This window comes from Belonocnema kinseyi, chromosome 7 (genome assembly GCF_010883055.1).
Source record: "Belonocnema kinseyi isolate 2016_QV_RU_SX_M_011 chromosome 7, B_treatae_v1, whole genome shotgun sequence".
Classification (NCBI taxonomy): Eukaryota; Metazoa; Arthropoda; class Insecta; order Hymenoptera; family Cynipidae; genus Belonocnema; species Belonocnema kinseyi.
The window spans coordinates 102,655,517-102,683,336 of NC_046663.1; the positions used below are offsets into that span (position 1 = coordinate 102,655,517).

Below are 27,820 nucleotides of genomic sequence, written 5' to 3' on the forward strand. Positions count from 1 at the left end.
TACCTTCCCTTTACAATCTCACAATCCCACAATTAGATCTCTCACCTCCACACCCTTCCACACACTTCCACAATCCACTCACCTCAAATTTCACCACAATATATATTTTTAAAATAGATGTGCAAATTCGACTTTTTATTGTTTTATATGGTAAAAAACGTCTTGCATAATTGACAATAAAATAATTTTTATCGCTGAGAGATTCTGCTAAATAATGTATAGAACCTGCTTGATTTTAGGTGGATTCTATCTTATTCTAAATACTTTTTATAATATTGTTCTTGGATTGAAAGTTAATTTAGTTCAAAACAATTGACATCTGTATAAGGTTTCTTACAATTTATAATAATAAATTTCGTACAAGCAGATCATCTGCAAAATAACAAAAAAGGAATAAAATAATAAAAAATTTAATATAATTACATATAGGTCACTGAAAAAATCATTTGTAAACAACTTTTTTGATTGAAAATGGTTTCATTAAATAAAAAAATTGATGACAAAACTTTTTCGATTACGTTGGTATTGTTTTTTCATCAATTGCACTTCTTTAAAATAAAATAATGTTTTAAGATTACTGCAAGATTTATCAATAGTTCTCAATAAAATTAAACAAAATTTAAATCAAAAAATAAGTGATTGTTATTTTTTATTAGTTCATAACTAAGATATTAATAAAAAAATACTGCTTCCAATTGTAAAACTGCATACTTTATTTTGTACTTTTCATAGATTTAATAAAATTCTCTGATATAGGCCACCATTGTGTCTACTGTTTGATGTCAAATTCATCTGTTTTAGTTAAAATTTGAAATAATCTGTAGAAAATTTCATTTTTTTGAATGAATATTAACTTTTATAAACTAAAAACTGCATTATTCTATTTTTGTTTAAAATTTGATATTTTTTATTGAACCTTGATCTTTTTTAGGAAAAAGTGGAATTATTTGTTTGAAAATTCATGTATTTTGTTGAAAATTTGTGTTTTTTGTTAGAAATATGAAACTACTTCCTTGAAAATTCATTTTTTAAATTGAGAATTCAACTATTTTGTTGAAAGTTCCTTTGAAGTTAGTCCAAAATTAATTTATCTAAGATAAAATTGGATTATATCATTTTTGGTAGAGAATTGATATTTGAAGTTAAAAATTGATCTTTTGTAGTTGAAAATTCAACCCTTTGGTTTGAAAATGTAAATATTTAGATGAAAATTCATTATTTCGGTAGAAAATCAGTCTTCTCGTTTGAAAATTCATCTTTATGATTGAGAACAAAACTATTAAGTTGCACATTCCGTTTTTTTTTTTGGTAAAAATTAAATTCTCTAACTGAAAATTTAACTATCCCACTTTTGGTGGAACACTGAAATTTGGCATTAAAAGTGGATATTTTTGGGTTGAAAATTCAGTTATTTGTTTCTAACATCGTCTTTTTTATATAAAATTAATCTTCTTGTTTGAAAATACATCTGTTTGCTTGAAAGTTCAACTATGTATGTATCATCAAATGCATCTATTTTAGTAAAATTTCAATTAATTTGTTGAAATTTAATTGTTTGCTCTTAAATATTAATTCTTTTACCTAAAAAGGAATAATCCTATTTCTGGTTTTATATATTTATATTTTTAATTAAAAATGTATCTTTCTTAGTTGAAAACTCCACTATTTGTTTGAAAACTGATCTTTTTGATTAGGGTTCAACTACTTTGTTAAAAATTGATTAAAAATACAACGGCACAATTTCAGGATGAAAAATTATGTTGTTAATTAAAAATTAATTTTTTCATTTTAAAATAGGTTTTTCTGTTAGAAAATTATTTTTCTTTGTTAAAATCTTATCTTGTGTATTTAGGATTGGACTATTTTCTTGATTTTTTTGTTTGTTAAAAATTAATACCTAAGGAAAATTTTAATTATATCATTTTTGGTAAACGTCTTGCGTAATTTACTATAAAAGAATGTTAATCGCTGAGAGATTCTGCTAAATAATATGTAGAACCTGCCTGGTTATAAGTAAATTCTATTTTATTTGAAATTCTTTTTATAATATTGCTCTTGCATTGAAAATTAATTTAGTTGATAATTCTATTATTTGTTTTTAGAAATTTTGGTTCAATTAAAAATTAATCGTTGTGATTAAAAATGTATCTTTTTTGTCAAAACTTTTACTATTTGGTGTCAAGTTCATCTGTTTTGATAGAAATTTTTAATAACCTGTAGAAAATTTCATTTTTTGGTTTGAATATTAATTGCTATAAACTAAAAACTGAATTATTCTATTTTTGTTTAAAATTTGATATTTTTTATTGAAACTTGATTTTTTTTAGTTTAAAATGGAATTATTTGTTTAAAAATTCCCGTATTTTGTTAAAATTTGTGTTTTTTGTTACAAATATAAATATGAAGACCCGATGCATCCATAAACCTGAACATAATTCATTCAATCCCACATTTCTTAAACCATATATTGTTTAAAAGCACATGAAACATTGGAAGCCTATACATTTTATACAGCTGTTTTGTTGTGAAGGTCAAGTGCAAGGAGTTTAATGGTACTTTTCTGATATTGACTAAAGTTAGTATAACATTGGTATATTTTTAGTCATAAGTTAATGTTTTAGTTATTATTTACATTTAATATAAACATTAAGTATTATTCCTGTGATTCATGGAATTTGTTTTAAAATGTCATTGCTGATAAAAAATGCGGTAGCAACTTATTGAGATTTTGAGGTTAATATTACATTTTGCAATTCAAGAGCGAACTGCTCGCAGTAAACAAATTTATCAAAAAGACGTAAGATGAAAACATAAAAAGCTATTTTTTATTTTAATCCTGATTAAAATAGTTTCTGTTTCTTCACCAAACATTTGATAAATTTGAATGAAATCTTCGTGTAATTTGTAAGAAAAATTTCAGTAAAAGCTTAACTTTCTTAAAGTTTTTGCAGTACATTTTCGTAACCTTTCATAGCAAAAATAATATTTGATAGAATTTTGTAGATATATACGGAAGATTTACATTAAAGTGGCCAAAATTATCTAATTTTGTGAACAGCAGTTCGCTTTTGTATTCTAAAATTAATTCCTAACCTCAAAATTTTAAAAGTTGTTATCGCATTTTCCACCAGCAATGGACTTTAATAACAAATTCCATACTTCATAGAAATATTACTTACTGTTAATGTTTATATTAATAACAAATAATAGATTAAACATTAACTTATGATTAAAAATATACTAACTCTACCGATAGAAATTTCAGAGTATATGTTAAAGATTCTGAAGGCTCTGAGAAGCTCGGAGAAATTCTCCGTAGACACTCAGGTAGATATATTTAATGGTCCAGATACTTCGTTCAAATGCTTTGAAGGCTTTAAAATGTTCTTTCCGAACTTGAAATAAAAATATGATCATAAATAACAAGCAGAGAGGCTTAAATTGAAATAAGAATGCGATCATAAATAAAAAGCAGATGCCCTGTATTGCGATTGCAGTATTACGGGTGGAAAGGTGGTGGTAAATGAGAAGCGTTGATTAGTATTATCGACCTCGAAATTTGATTCGATTATTATTCCAAACAGCAATCTAAAAATACTTGCGCATGCTTGAACTGTGCGTCGTTCATTGGCTCTAGTTCGCGTACGTATTTAAAAATCAAGTACAGACGCGCACCGTAGCCAATGAACGTCAGTCAAATCCAAGCAAGCGCAGATCTAGCCAGCTTCGTTGGGATCATTTAACTTCAAGAAAATGCGTGTAACGTTCCATAACTGGCTACGTCACGGTGATTCACGAGTGTCCTTTCGCACGCGTGTAGCTGTCAAAGAACGAGCAATCGTGACAATTTTTTCAATATTTTCCAACTGTGTCTAACCCATTCACAACTCGTGTCTCACGCATATAGCAATGAAAATCGAGTAGTGTGACAATCGAAATCGACAATATCGTTTAGAGATTTCATATTAAGGATATATTAACTTACAGTAGCCAATTTTTCGTCTGGTATCGCGAAAATGAATTTCCTTGAAATCCGTATAATGCATTGGGAGGTCAAGTTTCTTGTTTTTATCGCGTTTCTTGATATTTCAATATATTTATCGCCTACAATCGAAACATTTGTAAATTATTATTGCCACATCACAAACTCTTCTTAATATTAACATTTGCACACATTTTAAGTGGTAAAAAGCGTTTAATTGTCTAAAGTAAATCTGAACTGTCACTGCCGATAATTCCAATAATTCCTTCAGACACCTATTCTTAATATGCCTATTATAGCTATACTTATTAGGGGTTTGATTATACGATATCCCTCGTATATGGAAAATGGTTAAGGATATTCATTTTCGCTGACCCGGGGTTCACCCGAGAACATGTTAAGAAAAAAGAAGAAATATAATTATAATTTTTCGAAAATATATAAAATATACAAAGAAAAGTAACAACATTTTCGCGCAAAAATCGTTTTGGTCCCGCGAGTGAAATTGCCTTTAGATTGTCTGCTTAGCATATTGCATTACAGAATGCATCCTCGTAGACAAATTTTGGATCTGGCGAAAACCCGAGTCTTTTTAAGTGCTTTAAGTAGCCGATTTGTCTATACACACTCGAAAATAATTGCCGTGTCCTTACGTTTGCAGGATGCGATGCTGTCAGAACGTCATTGACAAGGCGATCAACCTCTGCTAGTTCAGTAATCCTTGGTACTCGTGAAATAGCCCTGAAAAATATTCACTGTCTACTTCTAAGGTAGGGTCTTCGAACGGAGTCTACTTTTTACGAGAAAGTGTGGCATGACGTCCAAAAGAAGAATCTATTTCCGGTATCGCCCAGAGTCGTGTGGGAGCTCCAGTCACAAGAATATTTATTATCGCTAAAGGTATGTATCAAATCAATCATATATCTCGTGTAGAACGAATCCATTAAGGGGTCTTCTATAAACCACATGGTTTCTTTAGGGGAAGGGGGGGGCAAGAGAGGCCACGTTGGTCTATATAGGAGGGGGGTCCGAGTCCAAGCTACGTGGATTTACACTTAGGTGTTTAAATAAAATAGTTGATTTTTAAACAAGAACGATTAATTCTGTACAAAAAAAATTCAAAAAATGCATGAATTGTTAATTAAGGACCTTCCATAAACTACGTAGCACCCCCGTGTCTACTTTGCGGGAAGGAGGGGTTAAAAGATCGCCAAAATTGGGCCTCGTGCTTAAAAATAAGTTCTTTTTTCATATAAACTATGACTTCCCAGGAATTTAAAAATTAAATTTAAATTAATTTTTTTATTCAATAATGTTTGTATGAATGATTAAAAAATTGACAAAATATCGACCGATAATGTCGATTTTCTTAACTCAAATTTGTGGCGCTCTCATAGTGCGAATCACGTGATGTGACGTCAAATGTTTTTAAAGCCGAAGAAAATATGTCCATCAGTTTAATAAGATTAGAAATGGAGCGATTTGAAGTATAAGAAGTATAAAAATGCTCATTTTAAATTGCTTTTTTTAAAATTGTACATATTGTACATTTTAATTGTAAATTGACTAAAAATTTGGAAGTTTTTTAATCGACATTTTCGAAATAGAAAGTTTTTAAATCTGATTATCTGAATCGTTCGAAATATATCTATAATGACGCAAGAAAATATATTTTTGTAATTTTTGAAAGGAAAATTTATTTAGCATCCAGGTTAATTTTTACTTTTAGAATGTTAATCTTTTTTTTAATATTTAAAAACATTTGTAAAAAAATGTTAGAGCAAAATTAAAGGAAAATGTTTTTATCAAATTTACATCTCTATACTTTTTAGAAGTGTATCAGTATCATGAAATTCTTTAACTACAATGGTTTTTTTGTAGTAATTTGTATTTGTACTATAGAAAAATTTTGAATATATTTCGCTTCTACAGAAATACAGTGAAACTTTTCTATAGCCCCGATTGCGGGGCTGACGGTGGGTGGTAGCTAACTCGTTATAGCCTGCTCCGCTTTTGTTTGTTCACGCCTGACTGCTGGCCTGAGTGACAGCCGTAGATCCCGCGCACCCCGCGCAGCACCTGTTACTCCTTCATGCGGCGCGGCTTCAATTCTCGGACAGGCTATAGAAGGGAGGGCTATTGAAGATTTTCACTATAATTTTTAACGATAATAGAAAATTCATTTATTCATTCGTTTACAAAATTAATTAAATTCACAAAGTGCCAATAATATATGTCGAAAGTTTGAAACAATGTTAATAAGCAATGTTCGAACCGTAAAGATCCGTTAAAAACCAGAGATCGAAAATGTGGACCATTACATTAAACTCTCGTGAATGAGAATGTAAAAATTGGTTGAAATTATAAATCCTCATTTAAACTTTATCTTTCTGTTAAAAATAACCGATTTCCGGTATGAAACTCCAGCAAAACCAAAAAGTATGAACCTTTGAAATCTATCATTTTTTGTTTAAAAAAAATCGCTAACATAACTTAAAAATATTGAAAATTACGAATCTTTATGATAAGTTTTATTTTTAAATGCTCATTTCCGAAGAAAAACTGACAAACCGACAACTTTTCGAAATTGTAAGTCTTATTCGAAACGTTATGATTTCATATTTAAATCATTTGTTTTAAAACTAATTTCCAGCAAAAAGCACTAACATGAAACGTGTAGAATATTTTCAATATTATATTAGAACATTTGAAAGTTTATATTTAACCGACGAAGTGCATCAAAAGATCACAAATGTTTTTCAATTCTCATACAGTTTTCTATAATTTTTCTGATGAAGGATCTTCTAGGTGTACTCTCAATTTCAGAATGACTCAGTATTTAACTTGATTGATAAAATTGATGAAAACAGGCCCATTCATTATTGCAACACATTTTTGAAGATAAACCTAAGCATAAATAATTTTTGTTTTAAATAGTTAAATAAATAGTAAATAAATAAATAATAAATAATTTAAATAGTTGTTTTAATAGTCATAATTACTTACTTAAATGTAGATATGATTTTTTTAATATTTTCGTTTAAGTTTTTTTTCTATATATTGCAATAATCAGTGGGCCTTTCCTGTCAATTTTATAAATCAAGATTTTCTAATATCGTTACACTGTTTTTTTTAGATACGATTCATTTATTGATAAATGAAAAAAATTAATTTGTTCATTTGTTTGTGTTTTGTTCAGAATGAAGAAACAAGATCATTGACGAATGGCTATGAAGCGATACCGACTTTAGTTTCGGGCCTAAGCGGAGCGGAGCCATGATTATAATCAAAAACAGGACGAGGTCTTCGCATCTGGAGTGAGCCTAGAAAGACCGATCGCGATCGCGAGTTGACCGAAAAGACGACATCTCCAGGATGAATAATTCGTGTGAATCAAGAATCCCGTCGGAGGGATCCGTGAGCGACTTCGCCAAGGGACATTGCTGCTACTGTCCTGGCGCTCTCGGCGCATCTCCGGTTTCGAGTCCAACGGAAACAGTTTGCATTGCCTGTCAGCGACTCCATGGTTCAGCCGTGGAGCCCGAAAAGGACTCTAAGTGTCTGGACCCGAGGTCTAGGCGCAGGAACCTCTGTGGGACGAGGACGGAAATTCAGGGTGAAAAAGGACATCGGTGTCGCAGTGGTGTGAACGAGGGTCGTTGTTTAAGGTGTGCTTCGAGTGTCGTGAGATGGAACAGTGCCAAGAGAACGGTGCAAAGACTCGTTTGGTTGATTGTTCCACTGCTGCTACTGAACTTTGTGTCGCCGAGTATCGCCCAGGTTCAGGAATCTACTAGTAGTAATTCAACTGACCACGTAGGTGAGTACAAATATACATTTCTATGCCCTTCATTCGTTATTTCCTATACCTTATTATAGGGATGGCAGTTGTCCCCTTTTTCCCCTGATTTCCCCTTTTCCCGCCTTCAATTTGAAAGACTCCCAAAGCACCTTTCTGCCTTTTTTACAGGGTTTCTATTCATTTTTTTTTTTTAAATCATAAACACAAATTCAGCACATTAGAAAACAAGGCATTTTCAACGTAATTATTTTTGTCGATACCCATGTCAAATGTGTCCTAAACGACTTATTTGCTGATTTTGTAGATTTGAAGGACATCATCGACCGCGAATAAATCGTTCACGATTCAATCGAGAAACTAAACCTGAAAGATAAATCAATTCTGCAGTTGCAAATCAAAAACATCTTTATGCAGGTTGCATGTTCCACAGGCCAAAATGCTCTAAAAATACGGAAAATTTTTTTATTTCTCACGAAAATCGGGGAATCAATTCTTTTAAACAAAATTTATTTTTATACTATATTAAGTTACAGTTTAAACGCTTCAAGTTGAAGTTTTAACAAAAGGATGAATTTGCAGCCAATAATATTAATGTTCTACCAAAAAGAACGAAAGTTAAACTAAAATTATGAATCATCAAAAAATTTCTCAAAAACTATTTCAACTTCTAAGCAAGTACAGTGAAACCCTTCAATAGCACTCCCTTCTATAGCTCTTCCGAGAATTGACGCCGCGCCGCAAGTAGGTGTAACAGGGTCTGTTAGGGTTGCGCGGGGTCTACGGTTGTCACTCAGGCAAACACTCAAGTGTGAACAAACAAAAGCGGAGCGGGCTAAAATGAATTAGTTCCCACTCACCACCAGCCTCAAAATCCACGCTATAAATGAGTTTCAATGTACTTCAATTTTCAACCAATAATTTTTTGTAACCAAAAAATATTTTTATTTGAAATAAAAAACAATTTAATTCATACAAAAAGAACGTCTTTTTAATCAGTTTCTTGAATTTTCAAGTTAAAAAGATGACTTCTCCCAAGAACGGTCGAAGTTTCAACCCCGAAATATGAACTGTCCACAAAAAAATTAATTTTCAACTAAATAAGTGAATTTTTTACTTAAATAGTTTAATTTTTAATGCAAAAAGACGGCTGGACAAAACAATTACATTTTTAACAAAAGAGATGAATTTTCTACGAAAAATGTAATACTTGATATTTTTAATTTTTAATAAACAATATTTAAATTCATCCCAGAAAGACCAATTTTTATCTAAATAGTTGACTTTTCAAACAAAAAATATTTTTCAGTCAAAAAAGAAAAAAAATCTACCAATTTGTTGAGGGACCTTCCGTTAATTAGGCAAGAATTTGTTTACCCCCTCCCCCCTCTTAATCCCTTAGAGTACACACTGGGTCATATTGACCATGTCGCCGACTTTGACCATAAATGGAGCTCAGGCGTTTGAAAAAATTGCGGCACCGTAGCCTTATAACTATAGTTCGATGTCCCGAGTGCCGAGTCATCAGCCGTCGTTGAGAAGCGATTGAAATCGCAGCAGGTTTAAGGTGGCCCATGTAAAATTGGGATTTTTCGTTTTCATCAGTATGCAAAATAAATACCTTTTTTTCAAGTTACAAAGTAGGACTATTTTTTTATTATTTAGGCATACTTTGAGAGTATTCTCATAAATTCTTAGCCAAAAATATTAAAAATTAAGAAAGTTTAAATTTTTTCCATAAAATGTCACTTTTTGCAAAAATATTTTGTTTTGCGAATTTTTTACGTATGTTAAAGATATTAAATACACTTATTATACTTATAATTACTTTAACATACTTGAAAGTATACCTCTTAATTTTTGTAAGTAAAAAGGTTCAGTAGTTGTGAAGTTACAGACAACCAAAAAGAGAACAGGGTCAGGTTGACCCAGTATGCAGGAGATGTTTGATGAAATAGGTGTGTACTCGAAGGCTTAAAGTCTTCCGTCATTTATGAACGGTCTCTAACCAAAAAAGATGAACACTTAACCAAAAATATAATAGTAGACTTTTCAATCAAAAAGAATGAACTTTCAATAAAAAATGGTTGGATTTTTATATCTTCAGTTAGATGAGAAAAAGGAATGAAAATCTATCTACCCATAAAAATACATTTATTGAAAGTCAAATATGAAATTGTTGTTATTCTGTTGTGTATCTCATTTTTAATCCTTCATCTTCTTGAATCACTTGCTAATGTATTTTATTAGTAAAAAATGCTTGAGTGTTCCAACAGATTCTTAAAAGCTAGCTAAAAAAAATGTTAAATACAAAAATTACTAGAAAATTTGCGAAAGTGAAGGTACGACTGAAAATGGCACATATTTAAAAATGTTGGTCACAAATTTAAATTGTTCAGAATTCTAGAATATTATTTCGAGGCCTAAAAAGTTGTTTAATTTTTAGTTTAAAGGCCGTTGCCAAAAAGTTCTGAAATTTAAATCCCTATCATTTTACCTATTTTCATAATTGAAACGAGTTTTTTGAAAAATACTAGGCATACTGGGATAGAGTACTGCATCAGAGTAACTTTTAGCAAAGTTTCAAAATTGTAGTGGCTTGTTTTAGAAATGGAAGATTAAAAAGATAATTTACATTTTCACTCGGTAACATGTCCCCAAATACAAAGTCGCACACAAAAATGGAGAAATTTCTGACAAAAAAATCGGCACTCTGCGCGAGCACATTCTCGTATCCCGCTGTGCGCGCTGCCCGAATCTTTGAGCGCGCCTAGGGCGCGTACCCGTTGGGTCTTGTGCTTTGCGCTCGATTATATATTTTTTTAATATATGTATTTACCTCGTGCTCGGTCATTTTACTTCCCCCGCCTTTTTGCATAGGACTTTTTACGTCGACAACTTAAGTTTAGTGATTGTGAATTCTCTTTTGTTAAAGCTGCGTCGGCTTTAACGAACACATTCTTATTATGCGTATTATGAGTAAGATCTATTTTCAAAAAACTTTCGTTTTTTAGAGTATTTTTCACGATGAAAACGAAACATTGTTAATTTAATAAAAATGGTCAATCGAAAATTTGTAGATCTTTTTAAGACCAATAATTTTGTTTAATTATAGTTTCTCCGTATCTCGTGTTATTTGATTTAAAGTTTTGAATTATTTATTTTACAAACAAATTCAAAAAGTTGTTATGCCAATCTTGTAGGGTGTTAAAAAAGCAGCGTTTCTATTCGTTTTTTTTATTGAAAAAAGTCATAAGGATACATTTTTTGACTTTTTGATTACTACGAATTGCCTTACATAGAATTTTTTAATCTTAAAAAACGGCTGATTAACGAACTTTACCTTCAGTTTAGGACACTTAAAGAGTACACCAAAAGCCAATTTAATCTGTCAATTTGTTTCAAAAGTTATCGTGCTGACATGCTAAAAATCTCAACATACGCAGTCAGGGCCGGTTCATTCTAAAATTTATCTACACTGCAAATGTGTGTTTATTTCTAAAATCGGTATTTTCGTTCTATTTTTGGTGTGAAATAATGGGGAAAAAGTAACTCAGTATGCTTTTTGAAGATCATTCTGGATCAATCTGAAAAATCTCTATCCCTTCCACACACTACTCCTTTCCCCTGCCGAGTGAGTCACGCCTACCCCGAAAGGGAAATGGCTTAATGGTGTAATTTTTCTAGCAAAAAATAGTTCGAACTTGAGAAAATTTTGGCAACGACCCTTAAGGCATTTCAATTAAGATTACGAAAAAACCAATCAAAAAATCAGCAACTGATAAATACGAAAAATGATTTATTTTCATATTGAAAGCTATCAGAAATAAAAAGTATGTTTTGAAGCCTGCTTACTATTTTTTTAACTAATTATATACTAATAATAAGATATTATTATAACTGCAGGTTATTGAATTTGAAGTGCATCGGTATCATACTATGAAATTTGATCATTTTAATATGGTACAAATTAATGTTTTTGAATTTTAAGGAATTGGAATCACATCCATACTTTTTTCGTATTATCAAATTCAAATGTTTCACGTTCTGTTTATATTTAAAGGAAAAAATTTTAAAGGAAAATTGGTTTGAATTAAGCAAATGATTTTTTGATGCCATATCTGAGATCTCATTTTATTTTTTGAGTATAATTTTGATGGATGCGTATAATTTAAATCCACCCTTTTGAGGTACTTTGCTCCTTTAAATTTACATGCGTGATTCATTCTTTGCAAGCTTAGTATCCAAAGTCCCTTGAAAAAGTTTTGCTCGCAAAACGTGACGGGCTCTACCTAGAAAAGAGTTTTAAAAAATAAGGGACTGTTTAAAGCAGAAGTTTTAAGATATTCTAAGAACCCGAGACCGTCAACTTTCTAATAAAAAGTTTGCACTATCTATGATTACAGAATTTTCCGTAACTCTAATCCCTTATGCAGCTCATTCAGGGCTATAGTTTCGGAAAATTCCGTAAACATAGGCAGTGCCTAAAAAGTTACACTTTATCTTTAAACGCAAAAAATTCAAATTCTTGTACAATTCAAAGATTTTGAATAATTTAAAGAACTTTAGGCAATCATATTTAACTGAATTTGTTAGCTGAGGTTTAATTACTCGAGGCTTTATTAGGATAGTTTACCCTAAAGGGCAGCAATTAGAGGGGTAGAGATTCTAATCCAGGTCATGTTGCGGTTCTGTTGTACATCAATTAAATACGCTACTCAAGACGTGCGGCCGTTGATAAAGATAGGATTAAAAGGGTTTTGTAAAACTAAAAGCAATTAAATATTATACTAGGAAAGTCAGAAATGCAAGAATTCTAGGTCCATTAAGCTTGCAGGACCACACTGAAAAAATGTACTAAAAACCTATAGGGAATTTAGTGCTCATTTAGGGCTAATTTAATACCCTATTGCCAAATTTAATGCTCTCCGGTTAAATAAAAAACCGTACCGCCTCCACGTTGCGTTGGATAAGAGGTACGGGTGCGACCTTACATTATTTCTGTGACCAGTCATAGGGGTGCCTGCCGCCCCCACGTGGCGTTGGAAAAGGGTTAGTGGCGCGACCTTAAATTATTTCTTTAACCAGTCACTAGGTTGTCTTCCCGCCCCACGTGGCGTTAGAAAAGGGGTAGGGGTGCGACCTTTCATTATGTCTGTGACGAGGCACAGGGTTGTCTACCCGCCCTCAGGTGACTTTGGAAAAGGGGTGCTACCTTAAATTATTTCTTTGACCAGACATTAGGGTGCCTTTCCGCCATTACGTGGCGTTGGAAAAGGGGTAGGGGTGTGACCTCACATTATTTCTGTGACCAGTCACAGGGGTGAGCCCTAAATGAACCCTAAATTATAAATAAAAGAAATTTTCAGAAATGTATTTTTTCCTATGTGTGGTTCTGCTAGCTTAACTTTAAGCTAGCATGACCACAGGTTTTTTCTAAAAATTGCGAAGCATTCAATTTGGTAATAGGGCTTTAGTGAACCCTAAATAAGCCCTCAATTATAGACAAAAGAAATTTTGAGAAATTTTTTTTCTTTCTATGTGTGGTTCTGCTAACTTAACTTTAAGCTAGTATGATCACAGGTTTTTTCCAAAAATAGCGGAGTATTAAATTTGACAATGGGGCATTAAGTGAGCCCTAATTTATAGAACAAAGAAATTTTCAGAATATTTTTTCTTTCTGTTTATGGTTCTGCTAGCTTAAAGTTAAGCTAGCATGACAACCGTTTTTTTCTAAATGAAATGGAGTGCAATTAAAATTGGAAATAGGACATTAAACGAGCCCTAAATTAACTATAGTACAAGGAAATATTGTGTAGGTTTTTCTTTCATTCTGTTATTTTTATTACTTAAAAAAACCACTACATTGCATTGCGAAACCTGATATCGTATCATTTTTTCCCAATATCTGATAAATTTGAGTTTTCTTAAACAAAATTACATGTACTGTAAAAAAGTTGGTGTAAATTTATATCCTGCAACGATGGAAGTTATTCGCTTGGTGTGGCACGCCGTAAATAAGCCGAAATCTGTAAAAAATACATATTTTTCTCTTCAACTTGCGTCCGCCATGAAGAAATACATACTGGACGTAAATTTCCCGTTGTCGACCGTGAAATTACGTACGGGTAGTAAGCCAAAACACACAGTTAAAATGATATTTTGAAGTTAGGTCTCTCCAAATTGTTTCATCATACTCAAACATCCTTTATAATTATTGAAAATAGAATCTTATTTTTTTATTAAATGTAATTCCTACATTAACATGAAGCATTTTAGCAAAGAAAATTCTTTTTACCGATAATAAGACTATTTGCTAATTGATTTGTCAAATTTGTTTAGAACAAATAAATGGAATAATAAAAAAATTATTTTTTTTTAACATACTTTGAGTAAAAAGATTATTAATAAACAAATAGAGGAAACAAGAGTTCGGAGCGTCAAGCTCTTCAGAATTGAATGCACTTTTAGTTTTAAAAAATTCCAAATCGGACGAAAATTAAAGGCTCTGCACATTTTTAAACAAAAAAAGTGCATTTCCTCCCACTGTGTGTGGTCCTGCTTGCTTAGCGTTAGGCTAGCATGATCACAGGTTTTTTTATAGAAATTTCAGAGCAATAAATTTGACAATATGGCATTAAGTGAACCCTAAATTATAGAGCAAAGAAATTTTCAGATATTTCTTTTTTCTATTTGTAGTTCTGCTAGCTTAACGTTAGGCTAGCATGACCACCGGTTTTTTTAGGTCCCGGAAGCTGGAATTACAACATTGTCATATTGATGTGGGCACTATGCCATAATTTAGGGCTTATTTAGTGCTAATTTATGCTGCAGAAAAAAAATTTTGTGCCCGGTAATTTTGGCCAAAAACATGTAGTAATGCTAGCTTCAGCTGAAGCCACAACTCCGGTATGCGAAACTCGAAAGCTATTAGTGGTATCAAGATCTGCTTTGCGCAGGAATTTAGTGCTAATTAAGTGCTAATATATTCTGCAAAAACTAAATTTTGTGCCCACTAACTTTGATCAAAAACATGTAGTAATGCTAGCTTCAGGTGACTCTGGTATGCGAAACTCGGAGACTATTAGTGGTATCAAGATCAGTTTTGTGCAGGAATTTAGTGCTAATTAAGTGCTCTGGATTTATGCCTTGCCAAAAATCCGAGCACTTTTTTTTTACCAAAAACGTGTAGTAGTGCTGGCTTCAGGTGCCTCTGGTATGTGAAACTCGAAAACTATTAGTGGTATCAAATTCTTCTTTCCGCAGGAATTCAGTGCCAATTAGGTGCTCTGGATTTGTGTTATTCAAAAAATCCGGGCACTTTTAGTTTTACCAAAAACGTGTGGTAATGCTGGCTCCAGGTGACTAGTGTTATGAAACTCGGAAACTATTAGTGGTATCAAGATCTGCTTTGCGTAGAAATTTAGTGCTAATTAAGTGCTGATATATTCTGCAAAAACTAAATTTTGTGCCCGGTAATTTTAAGCAAAAACATGTAGTAATGCTGGCTTCAGGTAACCCTGCTATGTGAAACACGGAAACTATTAGTGATATCAAAATCTGCTTTGCGCAGGAATTTAGTATTAATTAAATGCTCTGGACTTGTGCTATTCAAAAAATCCGGGCACTTTTTTTTACCAAAAACGTGTGGTAATGCTGGCTTCAGGTGACTCTGGTGTTGTGAAACGCGGAAAATATTAGTGATATCAAGATCTGCTTTGCGTAGGAATTTAGTGCTAATTAAGTGCTAATATATTCTGCAAAAACAAAATTTTGTGCCCGGTAATTTTGATCAAAAACATGTAGTAATGCTGACTTCAGGTGACTCTGGTGTTGTGAAACTCGGAAACTATTAGTGATATCAAGATCTGCTTTGCGTAAGAATTTAGTCCTAATTAAGTGCTAATATATTCTGCAAAAACTAAATTTTGTGTCCGGTAATTTTGAGCAAAAACATGTAGTAATGCTGGCTTCAGGTAACCCTGCACAAATCCAGAGCACTTAATTAGCACTAAATTCCTGCGCAAAGGAGAATTTGATACTACTAATAGTTTCCGAGTTTCGCATACCAGAGTCACCTGAAGCCAGCATTACTACACGTTTTTATTTTAAAAAAGTGCACGGATTTTTTGCAAGGCATAAATCCAGAGCACTTAATTAGCACTAAATTCCTGCGCAAAGCTGATCTTGATACCACTAATAGTTTCCGAGTTTCACAACATCACAGTCACCTGAAGCTAGCATTACTACATGTTTTTCATCAAAATTACCGGGTGCAAAAGTCACCTGAAGCCAGCATTACTACACGTTTTTATTAAAAAAAAAGTGCCCGGATTTCTTGCAAGGCACAAATTCTGAGCACTTAATTAGCACTAAATTTCTGCGCAAAGGAGAATTTGATACCACTAATAGTTTCCGAGTTTCGCATACCGGAGGCTTCAGCTGAAGATTACATGTTTTTGGCCAAAATTACCAGGCACAAAATTTTGTTTCTACAGCATAAATTAGCACTAAATTATGGTATAGTGCCCACATCAATTTGACAATGTTGTAATTCCAGCTTCCGGGACCTGGGTTTTTGGTTAGATGGAGAGCATTAAATTAAGGTCTGTTAAGCTGGCAGGACCACATTGCAAAAATGGACTGAAAACCTATTGGGAATCTAGGGCTAATTTAGGGCTAATTTAATGCCCCATTGCCAAATGTAATGCTCAAGATCATAACAAAAAAACCGGTGGTCATGCTAGCTTAACGTTAAGATAGCAGAACCACACATAGAAAAAAATTAATTTCTCAACATTTCTTTGCACTATAATTATATTTTCGAAAAAACCTGTGGTCATGCTAGCTTAACGTTAACCTAGCAGGACCGCACAGAGAAAAAAAACGACATAGGCATTATTTCTTTCCACGATAATTTAGGGCTCATTTAGGATTCACTTAAAGCTATGTTAAGCTGACACAACACTATGAAGGTATAGAGATGTAACCTATTTAATAATTTAGGGCTCATTCAGGGCTAATTTGGGCCCGTGGTCCTAAATTTTGGGCTCTTTTATTTTTTTTTTAAATAGTGTTTGCGCTAGCTTAACGTTAAGCTGGCCGAACATTGCTGTAAAACGTGCTAAAAATGATTTCACGGAAAATTCACCTTATACAATAATTTAGGACACATTTAGGGCTCTGGGAATATGATAATAGAAAATTTAAAAAAATTGTTTAAACAATTTTTGTTTAAACAATTCTAGTAAAAATGAAGTAAACAATTTTCTTCCTTTACCCTATGTTAAGGCTCACTTGGGGCTCCATAAATATGGTATTTGAATTTTACAATAAATTGTTTAAACAATTATTTTTTAAACAAATTTGCAACAAGAAATATTTTCTTTTCTGCTGCATAATTTCAGGCTCATTTGAGGCTTCTGAAAAATCATCGACCGAAGGTCGCGCGATATTTCCTTTGCCCTTTTTTGTTGGTTATACATGGTGTTGTGCCACATTAACGTTATAAAAAAAACATGAAGAAAACAATTAAACCCACTTTTTACTCCTCACATAATTTAGGGATCATTGAGGACTAATTTGGGCCCGTAGTCATAAATTTTGGGCTCACGTACTTTTTGTAAAAAATAGTGTTTGCAGTAGCTTAACAATAAGTTGGTTCAAAATTGCTGTAAAACGTTATAAAAATGATTTTACTGAAAATTCACCTTATAGAATAGTTTAGGGTTCATTAAGGGCTCTGTGAATATGATAATTAAAAATTTAAAAAAAGAACAATTTTTGTTTAAACAAATTTGCGAAAACAAAATATTTTCTTTTCTCCTGCATAATTTCAGACTCATTTAAGGCTCTTGTAAAATCAGCGAACGAAGGTCGCGCGATATTTCCTTTGCCCTTTTTTTATATATGGTGTTGTGCCACCTTAACGTTATAAAAAATACATGAAGAAAACGATTAAACCCCTTTTTATTCCTCGCATAATTTAGGGCTCATTTGAGGCTATTTTGTGGCCGTGGTCCTAAATTTGGTCTCTTTTATTTTTTGAAAAAAATAGTGTTTGCGCCAGCTTAACGTTAAGCTGGCCGAACATTGCTGTAAAACGTGCTAAAAATGATTTCACGCAAAATTCACCTTATACAATAATTTAGGGCTCTGGGAACTTGATAATGAAAAATAAAAATAATTGTTTAAACAATTTATTATAAAATTCAAATACCATATTTATGGAGCCCCAAGTGCACCTTAACATGGGGTAAAGGAAGAAAATTGTTTACTTCATTTTTATTAGAATTGTTTAAAGAAAAATTGTTTAAACCATTTTTTAAAATTTTTCATTATCATATTCCCAGAGCACTAAATGAGCCCTAAATTATTGTATAAAGTAAATTTTCCGTGAAATCATTTTCAGCACGTTTTACAGCAATGTTCGGCCAGCTTAACGTTAAGCTAGCGCAAACACTATTTTTTTCAAAAAATAAAAGAGCTCAAAATTTAGGATCACGGGCCCAAATTAGCCTCAAATGCGCCCTAAATTATGCGAGGAGTAAAAAGGTGTTTAATTGTTTTCTTCATGTATTTTTTATAACGTTAAGGTAGCACAACACCATATAGAAAAAAAGGGCAAAGGAAATATCGCGCGACCTTCGTCGATGATTTTTCTGTAGCCTTAAATGAGCCTGAAATTATGGAAGAGAAAAGAAAATATTTAGTTTTGCAAATTTGTTTAAACAAAAATTGTTTAAACAATTTATTGTAAAATTCAAATACCATATTTATGGAGCCCCAAGTGAGCCTTAACTTAGGGTAAAGGAAGAAAATTGTTTACTTCATTTTTACTAGAATTATTTAAACAAAAATTGTTTAAACAATTTTTTTAAATTTTCCATGATCATATTCCAAGAGCCCTAAATGAGTCCTAAATTATTGTATAAGGTGAATTTTCCGTGAAATCATTTTTAGCACGTTTTACAGCAATGTTCGGCCAGCTTAACGTTAAGCTAACGCAAAACACTATTTTTTTTTAAAAATAAAAGAGCCCAAAATTTAGGACCACGGGCCCAAATTAGCCCTAAGTGAGCCCTAAATTATGAAATAGGTTACATCTCTATACCTTCATAGTGTTGTGCCAGCTTAATATACCTCTCACTTAATGCCTTGTTGCCAAATTTAATGGTACGCATTTTTTTAAAAACCTGTGGTTATGCTATCTTAACGTTAAGCTAGCAGGACCACACATACAAAAAATTACTTGGACAATATTTCTTTGCATTATAATTTAGGGCTCATTACTTTTATTTACGCATTATTTTTTCCACAATAATTTGGGGCTCTGGGAATATTATAATGAAAATTAAAAAAAAAATTGTTCAAACAATTTTTGTTTAAACAATTATAGTAAAAATGAATTAAACAAATTTCTTCTTCCCTATGTGAAGGCTCACATAGGGCTACATGAATATGATATTTAAATTGAACAACAAATTGCTTGAACAATTATTGTTTAAACAAATTTACCACAAAAAATTATTTTCTTTTCATTTCTCTTGCATAATTTCTGGCTCATTTAAGGATCTATGTGAAGGCTCACATAGGGCTATAATTAAACTTTTTACAAAATGTTTAAGAAATTTATTATCTATTTTTTACAAAAAATACTAGAGCCCAAAATTTGAGACTATGAGCCCAAATTAGTCCTAAAGGAGGCCTAAATTATGCAATGAGTAAAAATGGATTTTATCGTTTTGTTTACATATTTTTTTATAACGCTAAGGTGGCACAACACCATATATAACAAAAAAAGGGCTAAGGAAATATCGCACGATCTTCGGTCGATGATATTTCAGGAGCCTTAAATGAGCCTGAAATTATGCAAAAGAAACGAAGGTAAAATAATTTTGTGTGGTAAATTTGCTTCAACAATAATTGTTTAAACAATTTTTTGTTAAATTCGAGTATTATATTCATGGAGCTGTAAGTGAGCCTTAATATAGGGTAGAAGAAGAAATTTATTTAATTCATTTTTACTAGAATTGTTTAAACAAAAATGGTTTGAACAATTGTTGTTCATTTTTCATTATTATATTCCCAGAGTCTTAAATAAGCCCTAATTTATAGTGCAAAGAAATACTGTCCAAGTTATTTTTTTCTATGTTTGGTCCTGCTAGCTTGACGTTCAACTAGCATGACCACAGGTTTTTTCGAAAAATTGCGCAGCATTAAATTTGACAATAGGGCATTATGAGCTAATAGGGCATGATAGATAATATCAGATAGGGTAATAGATAATAGGGCATGAGCTTTAAATTATAGAGTAAAGAAATTTTGAAACATTAATTTTTTACTATGTGTGGTTCTGCTATCTTAACGATAAGCTAGCAGGACCACCGGTTTTTTTGTTTAAATGTAGAGCATTAAATTTAGCCATAGGGCATTAAATTAGCCCTAAATTCCCAATAGGTTTGCAGTCCATTCTTGCAATGTGTCTCTGCCAGTTTAACGGACCTAAGTATTTTGACCTTTATATCGCTTCATTCACTAACCTACACATATTTTTAAGTGTAACTAATTATTTTTTATTTGATCTGAGTTTGTATTTATGCAATTTTTTTCACATGGACTCAATATTTTTTACTTGTCAATACAAAAGATTATTATTTCATTTTTTAATATGTAAAGGAAATTTCTATATCTAAATATTTAAAAGAATAAAAGGAAAAGCATTAGTAAATTTCTCAAATGAGTCAAGTCATACGTGTTGAGATCAGAAAAAGAACAGTAAACATCCTAAATACGAGATAAAAAGTAAAGTGTGTGTTATAAGCTATTTTATACGGAAGTCGTTTTTCGAGACCTCGAAATAAAATTCTGTCGTAAATTGTATGTTAAATTTATTTGAAAGCAGATATAATGTATAATTAAGGATATTGAAAATTCCACTGATGTGTCAAATACAATTTTTCCGTAAATAGAGTGGCCGACCTTCTTGAGCTACACGGAGAAAACGATATCGCAAGAATTGCATTATATACCGTAATTCCTGCGCTATGTATCGTAATTATTACATTATAATGGCGTAAAATCGTGATATCGTACATTTCAAGATTTTACATTATATTATTATTTTATTCTATTATATATACGAGGGTTCTAGTAGTGGCCAATCGATATTAGTGCATTATAATATTCTAAAAAGCTCCGGAACCTGCTTGTACTTTATCATATTGCGCTTTATTTCCATTCAAAGGTTTTGCGATATCATTGTGCGATATCTTTGTCTCCGTATAGGCTGTATATAGAGATTTCTTCTATTGCCGCACTTAATAATTGAAAAGTGCGTTTCGTTTGAGTATTTCAAAAATGGAGGGTATTGACCCCTTCATCAGATGGATATAGTGTTAGATTCATGCCAATCATGTTGAGGCATTGATCGTTAAAACGTCAAATGCATTGAAAACCGGTTACTGCAACTCATGCATGCGTAGATGTCGCTCGTAATAAATTTACTCACTCTCTGGCCGTAACTGCACCTGAGGGTGATCACGCTCGCTCACTTGTCAAGCAAAGTGACAACTCTCTTCTGCAAATAGAACAATGAAATAGGAAAATATTGCCCGTAGTTTAGGTACAAATTTCTGAACTTGTTTTGTAAACATTGATTCCAGTACAGGAATCAGTTCAGTACACTTCTAATATTTCATAATGGCGTATCCTACTCATTTAGGAGTAAAGATTCCTGTTTTATTAAAGATTTAAAGGTTGTAATTCATTCGAAAGGATTAAAATTCTGTGGCAAAAGATATTTGTACTTTTTGAGTAAATTTTAACAAACTTTAACCTTTTTTTAAGATGAAATCTTTGGAATATAATAAGATTCTAATTCTACTCACTTGGAAATGGGACTCACAATTAATGCAAATAAAAAATTATGTCATTCATTTTTGAAAAAAAAACATTCCTACTTCTGTTTTATAATATTACCAAAAACAACGTGACTTAAAAAAATACTTCATATTTTTAATTCAAAAGTGAAAACAATGTTGCGTAAGGGACCGCACTTAAATTACGTAACGCATTCTAGGCCCTCTCCAAGACCCCCTCCCCTTCCCCACTGTAATGGACCGCAACAAATAAATTCTACTCCTCCCCCCCCCCATTAATGTACGTAATTTATGGTATCCAGAAATGATAAAATACGGGACCTGAAACTAATGGAAATTTTTCGTATTTAAAGTAATACTTGCTTGTGATATTTTTAACATAGGATCTTTTATAAACTGAATAAAACAATATTTCAGATAAAATGAGTAAAGATTTTTCAGTCATGAAAGAGAAAACATTTTTTAATAAATTGTTGAACCTTGAAGCCGAAAGACGAATTTTCTGTACAGAAATTGAATTTTCAACCAGACAATATGAATTTTCTGCAAACAAATTTGCAACAAAATATTTAAATTTTTAAGAACAGATACAAATTCATTCAGAAAAAAAGTTTTAATAAAGTAGTTCAACGTTTACCCAAGAAGTTGAATTTTCAATTTAAAAAAATTAATTTTCAACATAATATTTAAACTTTCCACCAAAGAGACGAAGATTCAATTAAAAATATAAATCTTTAACACAAAAATGATTTCTTTACAAAGTGATGCAAGTAAAGTGTTCAAACAAAATAGTAGAATCCTCAAGTAAAAAAAGATTAATTTTCAACCAAACAGTTGCATTTTTGGATTTGGAAGCAGATGAATTTTTAAATTAAAAACACAAATTTTCAAAAAAATAGTTGAACTTTTTTTTTAAGAAAGATTCTAGTTGTCTGCTGAGTAAAATATAAAATTTTAAAAACAAGTCAATTTTCCTCGAAATAGTTGAGTTTTCAACAAAACAGTTGGATGTTTGACCGGAAAGATACTAATTTTTAGGAAAATTGTTAAATCTTCAAACAATTAATGAAACTATAACTAAAAACATAATCTTCAAGAGGAAGCTGTGTTTCAAAACCTATTGATTTCTTGATTAATTTTTTATTTCCCATGACCATTAATAATTAAATACCAGAATCTTCAACATCTAATATTTTTTTACCTAGAATCTCTTATAAAAGGAATAAAGCAATTTTAAATTAAAATAAAAAAATTTCAAATTTATTCTGCTTGACAGCTATTAAAAGTTATAGAAATTCCCTGAATTTCCAGATTTTTTTATGCCCTGACTCTCCTGTAATAGCTACTCATTGTATAATACATCTTGAAACTAGTTTAATTAAATTATATTAATTTTAAATTCAATAGAATTCTGTTGAAATGTTTTGAATTCACTTGAATACTATTGGATACATTTGTATTCTGTTGAATGGACCTAACAGAAAACCACTAGCGTGAAGATTCTTGCATCTCATTTTGAACGATGAAAATTTTCATTGTGCCTTCATAGGATACACCGAATTCGGCTTTCTTTGAAGGATAGGTGTTTCACGGTGTTGGATTCTCTTGAATTCAATCCTTAAAAATTTTAAACTATATGTTGAAATATTCACTTAATATAGTAACTTTAACATATAGGACAGAATATACTCCACGGAAAAAATTATCGTTTAATTAACAAATTATAGTTAATAGAATTAGAATTCAATAGAACCAATATCCGTTTTCCTTACGCGTAATTGAATAACTGCATTGACTGATAAGAATATTTTTCATTGGAGGTATGTAATTCCATTGATTCAATCTCGGGTTCAATAATACTATTTAAAGCCCACGATGCTAATCAAGAAGGTATCTCACCTCATTGAGCTTCATAATCGATCATCCAAAAAGTTTTATGACCATTTATCATGCTCCTTATTATCGTTCGAAGTTCATAGTCTACTGGCTGAAAGTAGACAATGAGACTAATGACACAGTTCACTGATTACGAAAACTGAGCTAATCATTTCTAAAATACTTAATAAAGAGTTAAAGCACCAAATAAACAGATGAGTTTTACATAGATAACCGAATTATACAAAACACTTCTGTTTTTCATCATTTTTAACAGTTTAAATGACAATTTCTTCACTAATATAAAATCATCATACATATTTTGATATTTAGCACCTTCCGCAGAAAGTAGCTCATATGTAAAAAAAAGTACAAAGTAACTTTTAGTTTATAACATTTAAATTATATATTGAAATTTCGTTTGAAAGTTCTAAAAACTTTGGATTATCTCTAAACAGTTTTCCTCACAGTTTTCTACCACTTTTGTCTTTGGAATATAACAAGGATACTAAGGTTTAACTGCGGGGTTATACACTCGGAAAGTCACATTCGAAATTCTTAAATTGTTTTTCTATTTCTGTCTCCCTTTCACGTACGAGCAATCGATAGAAACCAGTCTACAGTAAAGACTTGAATGTCTTTCACTTACTTTTTTTTACATTTTTACAGATATTCTCTCTAAATCTGAATTAGTTAAAAATGGTTCACTGAAAAGCAAAAAATGATTGCTGAAGCAAGAAGTTAAGCATTGATTTGTTTATCTAAGGCAAATTTAGAGAGTAATTATCAGGATCATTAGTTTGAACAGTAAATAGCCCCTGTGGTTTAACAAGTGACCCTCGAACCTTTTTTCGAATCGAGATGCGTAGAAAAATTCGAATAGCTTTTTTTGAGCCAAGGTAGTTGAATAGTAAAAGGAAGGTGCAAGTGACTGGGGTGTTTATAAACAGAGCGAGGTTTACAGTCACATTATCACATTGGCTGAGCGTAACGATTTCATCCGGTACCCGTTCCGCTCACGTTACGTTAGTTGGCAGTGTTATTTGTTTTTCTCGTGCTTTCGAAATCCTCTCTCTCCAGCGCAAAATGTATAAAAGAATATGCAAAATAACAAAAGAATTAAATTAAATGGACGTAAATTTTGGACATTACATTTATTACTGTGCGCTCCGCTATTTGCACTCTCCGTATGTTACAGCCATCCTCCACACGTATTTTAACGCACACATTATTGTGTCTCCTTCTTACGCGACTGCGAGTTCTGCGCTATTCTTCGTATGTGCAATGTAAAGTGGAGTACAGTAGAGTGGGGGTACTCTCTAACTGCTCAGTTCTTGGAATTATGCTCCCCTACACCCCTTCAGGCGGCAGATACCGGGATTGTACGGTACGAATTCTTTGCATTTTCAGTAATTACACTGTTAGAAAATCTGAATGATGTTTAATATACATGTGTGTGAAGCAAATATGCACTACCGCTACTGAAATGCAACATACATGGCTGTAGTGAATTTAATATACATGTGTATTTAATTTAATATGCACGTCAGTATAGCAATGTACATGAAAACTCAACCTGCTTTCATTTCTTTAAATCTTGTCAAATATTCTCAATTAAATTAATGATCTAGAATTCGTCGACTCAGTTGTTATTTATAATGAAAGTGCAATGCACGGGTAATTTTTTTTCTAATTTCGCTCTAAATGGTCAAAATTTAAGGCGAATACAGTTAATTGTAGGTTAAGTCTGTTATTTATTTGCTTAATTGAACTTTTCGACTTGAAAACCAATTTTATTTTTGGTTAGCCGGAAGAAGGTATTATGTTTTATTATTTAGAATCGAAAATTACAGCTAAAATTATTTTAAATTTGTGAAAAATAAAATTATATGATTTTTCTTGTGATTGAAATAAATGTATATGAAATTTAATATACGCGCTCTTAATAGCGATTTCATGGTATAATAATTTGAATACACATGGGTATATTGAATTTAATATTATTTTTGACAGTGTAAAGGATTCTTGTCTAATAACTAAAAAGAAGAACGTTATTCTCGTATTGTACGAGATATTACTTATTGTGATATATGTGATAATGACGCTAATGTAATGCCAAACACCCATTCATCGATAGGCTATCTTCTAATAATCTTATAAATCATATCGCGAAACAGGCGGGAATCAGCCCACAAAAAAACCTACTAATACTTTTTTATACCTCCTCCGTTCCCTCTCGTCAATCTCCCCTTCACCCCTTACCAAACACTACTAGCTTTTGGCCACTTTATTATTAACCTCTCTCATTTATGCCAAAAAGGTATCTAAACCCCTCTACTCTGACCACTCAAGCCTCCCCCCGTCTCTTTCTTCATCCACTATCACTGCTACTTGCTTGACTCCTTCACTCAACACTATCGCGCCCTCTTCCATGCCTAAATCTCCCTCAGCCCTTCTGAATCCGGGCAGTCACCTCTTCCGCCCTTGTACCATCTCACACGTTCCTCTGCCCAGTCTTTCTTTCTCCTCTACTTCTTCTACCACCCCTCTCGTCCCTGTCATCTCTCTCGCTCCCTACCTAAAACCTGGTCTACAATAGTCGCAAACAGCCCGTTGTGGCACCGCAAGCAAGCGCCGCACCGCAAGTAACCGAGCGCGAAAAGTTGGTTCAACTCTACTTTTCGCGCCGCAACCGTCTCGCGTGATCACGCGTCCAATGTCAGAGGACCAATCAGAGCGTTTCATCACATAACCTCGTACAACTACACGTTTGTGGCATCGCCGACACTGAGTTCGAGTGATTTTGCTTTGCATTTGTCTGGATTTTTTTCTTGGTTTGGTGTGTTATATGAGAAACATTTAAAAGCATTTAAAATTAAAGAAAAAAACTGAAAAAAAGCGAATTGCGGGTCAGAGGGATCCATTGTACGGGCGAACAATATTTGACTGTCAAAGCACGACGAGAAAACAGTTCATTTAATAGTAAGCTCTGATTGGCTGCCACACAGCGCCACTCGCGACCACTGTAGACGGCTATTCCTTGCGTTACGATGCCACATCGCATCGCTGAGACTTGCGGCGCCGCAACGAGCTACAGGGGGACCTCGTTCGAGTCGCTTTCGGCTTCGTGTCGTGGTCACGTGACTCCTCAAAACCTCGCTCGTGACGCGGAAATTACGTCAAAAAGTTGCGCGCGCACCACAATCCAGTGCTGTTCCTAATGGTGTTTAGTCATGTCTAGTATATATCAGTGATATGTTATAAATCATGCTACCCAAGCACGCCCCTGAAACGACCGGAAGGGACGTTTGCGACACAAACGAGGTTCCCGGTCCCAACTCTGGGACACGAATGAGGTCCCACTGTATTTGCGGCGATTGTAGACCAGGCATCATGCTTATACCCTATCTCCCGCGCGGCTACTACCGAGTTGAGGGCCGTGGTCAAGAAAATACCGGAATTGCGGCCCGCGGTCACTTTTGGTCTGGTTGAGTTTCACCTCGACGTTCCATCTCCCACTCCACCACCAAATGAATAAGCTCATGAATAGAGTAAGGGATGGTGGTGGTAAGGAGTAGAGGTTAAATCGGTGCTGCCAGATCGAGCTACAAATTTACCCCCACCATACCTACCGTTTGTGAGCCGCAAAACTGAATGTGCATGATTACCACTGTAAGTTCGTGTGTAAGCCGAAAATGCACGACTCGAACTTCGGTTTTCTCGGAATTTCTGCTGCACGATGATTGCCGATCTGAAAGCTTCGGAAAACGTCGTTGGTCTTCTATTTATATCTCGATCCTCATTTGAAAGAAATTGTAGAAATTGGCGATTTTAATGTATTTTCATACAAAAAGCTGAATTGTATACTAGTAAAAGGCATTTTTAATAAAATACATGAATTTTGCACAAAAGAAATTTATTTTCCAACAAGACTAATTTTCTATACAAAAAATTAATGTTTACCCATAGTTAAATTTTCGACAAAACAAAATTAATTTTCTACCAAGAAAGGCGTGTATTCAATAAAATACAAAAAATCGCTCTATTGAAATTTTTCAAATATTTTTTATTTCAAATCCTTTAAAATCTTTTTAAATTTCTTTAAAATTTTCAAAGCTCTTGAAAATTCCTTGAAATTTTAAAAATACCTTAAAATATTTTAAATCCTTTAAAATCTCATATTAAAGGGGGAGAGTCGGTAAGGCCGGTTTTTGGCCTAATTTATTTTTGGACCAAAAAATCTGAAAAAATCATGGTAGTATCTTATAAGTATCCCGAGTCGAT

General features: G+C 32.6%; 1 protein-coding gene across 2 annotated transcripts in view; it reads left to right on the top strand.

Moving 5' to 3' along the window:
* LOC117176040 (insulin-like receptor) overlaps positions 1 to 27,820 on the top strand; it is a 409,747-nt gene that overhangs the window by 208,050 nt on the left and 173,877 nt on the right. For both annotated transcript variants that reach the window (XM_033366024.1, XM_033366025.1), the window contains exons 2-3: positions 4,644 to 4,882; positions 7,182 to 7,802. In XM_033366024.1, coding sequence (XP_033221915.1) covers positions 7,358 to 7,802 — 445 coding nt within the window. In that variant the 5' untranslated portion in view covers positions 4,644 to 4,882; positions 7,182 to 7,357. The remainder of the gene's footprint in view (positions 1 to 4,643; positions 4,883 to 7,181; positions 7,803 to 27,820) is intronic.